The sequence below is a fragment of the Ictidomys tridecemlineatus genome, chromosome 9 (assembly GCF_052094955.1).
Source record: "Ictidomys tridecemlineatus isolate mIctTri1 chromosome 9, mIctTri1.hap1, whole genome shotgun sequence".
NCBI classification, from domain to species: domain Eukaryota; kingdom Metazoa; phylum Chordata; class Mammalia; order Rodentia; family Sciuridae; genus Ictidomys; species Ictidomys tridecemlineatus.
In genome coordinates, this window is record NC_135485.1 from 63,924,480 (window position 1) to 63,930,479 (window position 6,000).

The following is a 6,000-nucleotide window of genomic DNA, read 5'->3' on the forward strand; positions in this document are numbered from 1 at the left end:
AAAGAAGCCCAAATCAAATATGGAAGAAGTAGAGAGAGGAGGAAATTGTTCAGTGGAGGTACTTCAAAAAAAAAAAAAAAAGAAAGAAAGAAAAAGAAAAAAAATTATGATGGGAACTTACTTACTTTTACCATAGAATAAAGGGGCTGAGAGGAGATGGAGCTGAGAAATCTGAATTGAAGTTTCTGGATGTTGGAAGATCACTAGTGATGAAGAGCATTGAGGTGTGCTCATGGAATTCACTAGATGAAGTGGTGTGAAACAGTGTGTGCTGCCAGGCCAGCTCTCAGGAAAGTGCCCTGATTTTCACTGTTTGCAGTTTCCACCATGATGTTTATATCACAGTGATGTAAAAATCCCCACCATTTCAAGACAGCAGTATGATGTCACTGAATGCAGAGTTGAGAAGAAATGAACTCATTTTGTGAGCTGATACAAGCTGCTTACCACACTGAATGAAGAGTATCAAATAATGTGTAGGGTGAAGAAATCAAGGGAGAAGTGTATTCAGATGGATTTAAAGGCATCCAGGATGATGACGGGACTTGATGTTAGAGAGGAAGCTGGGAGATCAGTGCCAGTCTTTAATCAATAAGGAGAAATAAGAGGGGAGCAGAGTGTAATGACAAGGAGCATTGCATGAGAACTAGTACCTCACACTGGTGTCATGACAATCATCTCTACTATGTGTCAGCTTAGTTCAAGCTGAGTGTTTTAAGCATGTTGCATAGATTTTTTTTCACTTAGTCTCAAAATAACCCAATGAGGTGAGTGCCATTATTATCCTTATTTTGTAGATATAGAACCTGAACAAGAGGAAATGAAGTTAACTTGTCCAAGGGAGTAAGTCAAAAGGAATTTGAACTACAGCAGTCTGCGTTCAAACGAGTGGGCTGTTATCTAGAAGCTGTGTGGGGGAACAGGAAAAGGACTGGAGTGTGGGAGAACGTGCAACCTGAATTCTAAAGGGTTACAGGGGAAGAGAATGTCTTCAGGGAAGTGCCATGTTTTTAGTTGGGAAAGGGGGTGGAGGGAATATTCTGAGGACAGAAAGGGGTCACTGTGCAAAGGAACACAGTAGAAAGGTTCAGGAAGGAGGGGAACACTAAGAGCTCACTCAGGGGGACAGCGCTTCTCAGGGATCAGAACTGTCATTGTTCTTAGATCTGTCTCTTTTTCCATAGTCATTTCCACCAGCAATTGGCACATGGAGGATCTGTGGCTCTTTCTACATCAGTTATAAAAACGTGCATTTCATGGTGATAAGTATTTTTTCCAAATATGAAAAAGCAACTTTGTTAATGATGGGGGAATCTAATTGTTTTTATTTTGATTCATTTTTTTGATACCAGCGATTAATCTGGGAGTGCTTAACCATTGAGCCACATCCCCAGCCCTTTTTTAAAATATTTTGTTTAGAAACAGGGTCTCACTGAGTTGCTTAGTGCCTTGCTAAGGTGCTAAGGGTGGCTTTGAACTCAGAATCCTCCTGTCTCAGCCTCTGGAGCCACTGGAATTACAGGTGTGGACAACCATGCCTGGCAGAAATCTAATTGTTGAAAGTTATTATTAATGAATATTTATTAAACTGGCAAAAAACAAAAAAGATGAACTTTGATGAAGAAAAATAACAGATTACTATGACAAGCAAGCACACCTGCAATGTTAATATTATTCCTATTCCACAGCACTTTTGTTTTGTAATACTTATGATTTCTTATGAAGCACAGTACTCAGCTATGTATTGTTTTATCTTGCATGAGGGAATTATGCTTCTGCATGTGTCTTGACTCAAATGTAAGCACTCTCTAATACAGTAGCCACTTTACATATGTTAGCAGTCTAAATTGAGAAGTGCTGTAAGCATATAAAATGCAGATTTTGAAGATGTGGTTTGAGAAAAGAAATGTCAAATACCTCATTAATAATTTTATATCAATTACAGTTATGATGTTAAAAATAATCAAATTAATAACATAATTATTAAAATTAATTTCACCTATTTCTTTTTACTTCATTTATTTTTGTCTTTTCCTTTTTTTTTTTGGAACTGGGGAATCAAACCCAAGGCATTTCATATGCGAGGCAAGTGTTTTACAACGCAGCTATATCCCAGACCTCTTCTTACTTTTTAAAATATGACTACTAGAAAATTTAAAATTCCATAAATGCCTTGCAACACGAAGCTCACATGAGATTTCTATTCCACATACTATTTCTAGGGCCAGGTCCTTTTTGGAGTTCTGCGCCAAGTCAGGCTGAGGAAATATTCTGGTTTGTTGATTAATTGCCTCTGGGAGGAGAAATTACACCTACTGTTTTTCAATTCTAAATTGTTTCTATTTTTAGCTTTTTGGTTTTATGTATTAGAACACAGATGAACCTGTTTGCCATCGTGGGAAGCCAGAACTGCAACATCTGATGAAATTTACTTAGTTCTGCTTAGAAGTTTTTCAGTCCTGATTCCCCAGCATCTTTGAGTCAGTGCTTCTTTTCCATCTCTCAATTTGTTTCTGGATAATCTTTTTCTAACATGTTCTGTCCCATTTCCTTTAAAAAATAAAAATTGCTTTGCTTTCTTTTTGTGTACTGTTGTCTCTGTGATCAAAGTCTACTTTCAAACTCCGCTTTCATTTGCTATCTGACGGACAATGGCCAAATTATTTAATCTCCCCGAATCAGAAATTCTTCACTCTTGAAATGGGAATGATAATCGTACTCATCTCATAGTGCTGCAGCAAAGACTAAATGAATTCAGATTAGGAAGGGCCTAGAACAGGGCCTAGGAAACTGACCAGTGCTCAGGAGGGGTCAGCTCTTTGTACTGTCCTCCTTCCTTACTTAGTTTTCAGCTGTTCAACTGTTGCAAGTCTTGCCCATGCATCTTTACTTTTAAGGAATTGGGATAAAATAACAACCAGCTCACCCTTCTCTACAACTGTAAACAGACAATAAGTTTAGTGTCACCTTCTGAGATGACTGTCCGCCACCCCAGGCCCTATGCTAACCACCCTGGGGAGATTTAGCAGTGAAGATTGAGCTCAGGAGAAGGCGCTCCGGCCTCTACTAATCAGCTGAGAACAGTGCATGCAGATGAGTAACCTGGAAAGAAGCTTGTATGGAGAGGAATTGTTTTATAAATACGCACAAACACATCCCAAAATCAAAAGGTAAAACAAAACATAAAAACACCAAACTAGGTTGTTTCTTGGATTTTTCATTATCCTCCAACAAAAAAGGATTGGGGTAAGAAGGAAGAAAGAGTGCTATGGGAAGCTAAGAGATGTGTTAAGAAGAGTAAAGGTATCACTCTTACTAAATTGTAACCTGGAAGTTCTGTGTTCGGGGTGGAAATGCTAGTTCACTGGGGTGAACTTGCCTGCAGAGTGTTTGACCCTGGATCCTAAAAGTTATACCATAAGTTTTTTCTTTTGGACCTGTTTCTCCAAAGGGGATCCCCACCTGTCCATTCCTGGAGAGGGAGCGTGGTATCTGCTAGCTGTGGCAGAAGAGGACTTCAGTCCTCACATTTAAGTAAGTGGACACCTACTTCATCATGTTTTCAGTGAGCTCCCCCATCCCCCTGTCAGGCTTGGGGTCCTCAGATCCAGAGGCCTGTGTTCAGCATTTCTCCAGAGTATTCTTCCCATCCTCCATCCAGCTGCAGCCAGGTGTCAACTTTCTATTCTTAAGGGGAAGGGCAAAAAGTGGGGCCCCTCCTCCCCACAAAGGGGAAAAGAGACACAGAAAACTGCTGAATAGGCTAAGCGAACACTATTTCCCAGGAAGAAACAAGGAACTTAAATACTCCAAGTCAAACATTGTGCCAATTACTTATCATATTATCAAATTTTCATAATAATTCTATGAGGCAGGCTCGAGAAAATCTATTCTACAGATAAAGAAGCAAAGACTTGGAGTGGCCAAGCTGCCCATAAAAACCGAGTCTCCTTGTTTTACACAGTTGGAAGTCAAGACAAGGTGTTCTGCCTGTCAATCTTTTAACCACTAACTAGACCACCTGTGAAATTAGCAATGGCCTAACAGTGTGGGCTCAGGAAGGGAAAATCTAGGCCTTTGACAATGGTGAGATGATGGACTGGTCAAGATGTGGTCATCTCTGGAAGCTCCTATGGCCTAGATGACCTAGGACTGTCCTTGTAGCTGTTCATCTTGTGATCAGACTGAGGCAAAAGCAGTAAACCTGCAACAGGTGTATTTCCACAGGTGAGGAGGAAATAAACAAACAAACCATTCACAACTGTTAAAGCAGCACCACATTTTGCAGTTTCATTTTGGAGAGACATCCTTTTATTAGGGCTCTGAGTCGCTGCAGTAGTCTCTGAGGACTCACTTATCTAACATTTAAATTTTTAAAAGAAATAAGTAACACATATTCTTCTCCTTTGAGGTCTTTTCCGTCTGATTTTTTTAAAATTTATTTTTTAAAAACAAAATCGTCCTAACAGTTTTTAAAGGACCACAAAACCTGATCCATGAGCTTATTATTTATTTATTTATTTTTTGTATACTGCACAGAAAATTCAAACAGCCCTCCAGGGTCACTTGTCTCTGTCCCCTCCAGCTAGCGGGGGTGCTAAGGCAGGTGGGTAGTTTCTTTTCCAAAATTTTCCATAATACTTGTGCTTGGTTGGCGTTCAGCCAACACGTGCTGAATGAATGAAGTAAAAATGCGAAAGCTGTCTGCAACCGGCTGAAGAGGGTGTGTGTGTGTGTCGTGGGGGAGGGTGTTCTCAAGACCAAATGTAAAGTTGCTTCACCGCAGAAGAGAGGAGAGTGGCCGGCCCGACTGGCGGGTGTGTCGGGAGGCCAGGAGAGGGGACAGGACCAGGAGGCTGGCGCTTACCCCAGGAAGGTGAGGAACCGCGGGTCGGTGGCCAGGTTGGCGTCGATGGTGAAGGACAGGAACGCGGGACTCACCAGGTGCAGTGGCCGCTCAGTGGAAAAGTCCAGCTCCACAATGTCCTTGGCCTGCCAGGGTCCCGCCAGGGCGCCCTGGGAGAGAGGACCGAGCGGCCCCAGGAGCAGCAGGAGCAGCCCCTGCTCGGAGCGCAGCGGCATCTCGGGCTCACCTGGGTGCTCCACCCGCAAGCGGCTGCGCAGCGAGAGTCGACAGCTCGCCCACTTCCTCCCGCCTGGCCACCGCACCCTTTTCTTCTTTTCTCCACCGTCTCACGCCCTCCCCCCTCCCACTGCGCCCTACATCCCTCCCACTCCTCCCCTGCATCCCTCCCACTGCTCCCTCTTCTCTCCGCCCTGCCTTCCCCGGTCACTCCCATTTCCTTGCAGGCTCTCCCCTCGGTGGCGGTCACGTCCACTTACGAAATCACCCACACTCATCCTGAAGGGTGCGCAGATGGCTAGGATCCAAGCGCCTAGATGGCTAGGAGGGAGCGCCCGGGAAGGAGTGCTGAGCATCTGGAGCTGAGCTCCCTTAGGGACAATATTCTGCGCCCTGTAGGGGAAACAGGGTCGTTTCCCTCTTCCAGGTCCCATCCAGATGGCGCTACTTCTTCTGAACGAACCTTCAGTTGAGCATTCGTCATTTTCCCTCCCATTTGGTTTAAACACAGGCTTGTCACTTGAGCTTACCAAATAGGATTAACCCTGTGTTCTCGGGCCAGGAAGCTATTTCTCAGGTATCTTAAGTTTTGCTTGAAAAACCTGACCAAGTTTGCTTTGGCTAAACTGTACCCAGAAAGAGATCAACTCTCAACAATTCTTTATCAACTTAGGTAAATAGTATTTAGTGAAGTCTTAGAGATCCACTAAATACTACTACTACTAATAATAGTAATTATGATTATTTATTATTAGTAGTATAATTATAATTTCTTATTATTATTATTGGCTCAGAGATCTGAAACGGAGGAAAGAAGCCCCCATATAATTGTGATGTACTGACTACCCCTTGGATTTGGAGACTATGCCAAATTTCCCCTCTATGCATATATCTTTCGATTTTATCCAAACTTTCTT

At 42.7% G+C, this 6,000-nt stretch overlaps 1 protein-coding gene across 1 annotated transcript in view; it reads right to left on the reverse strand.

The window, feature by feature from the left end:
• The window catches only part of Hpse (heparanase), a 33,480-nt gene extending 28,265 nt beyond the window's left edge, over positions 1–5,215 (reverse strand). The window contains exon 1 of the mRNA XM_005339309.4: positions 4,868–5,215. Within this exon, the coding sequence (XP_005339366.2) occupies positions 4,868–5,082 (215 nt within the window). The 5' untranslated portion in view covers positions 5,083–5,215. The remainder of the gene's footprint in view (positions 1–4,867) is intronic.
• Between the last annotated feature and the right edge of the window lie 785 nt (positions 5,216–6,000).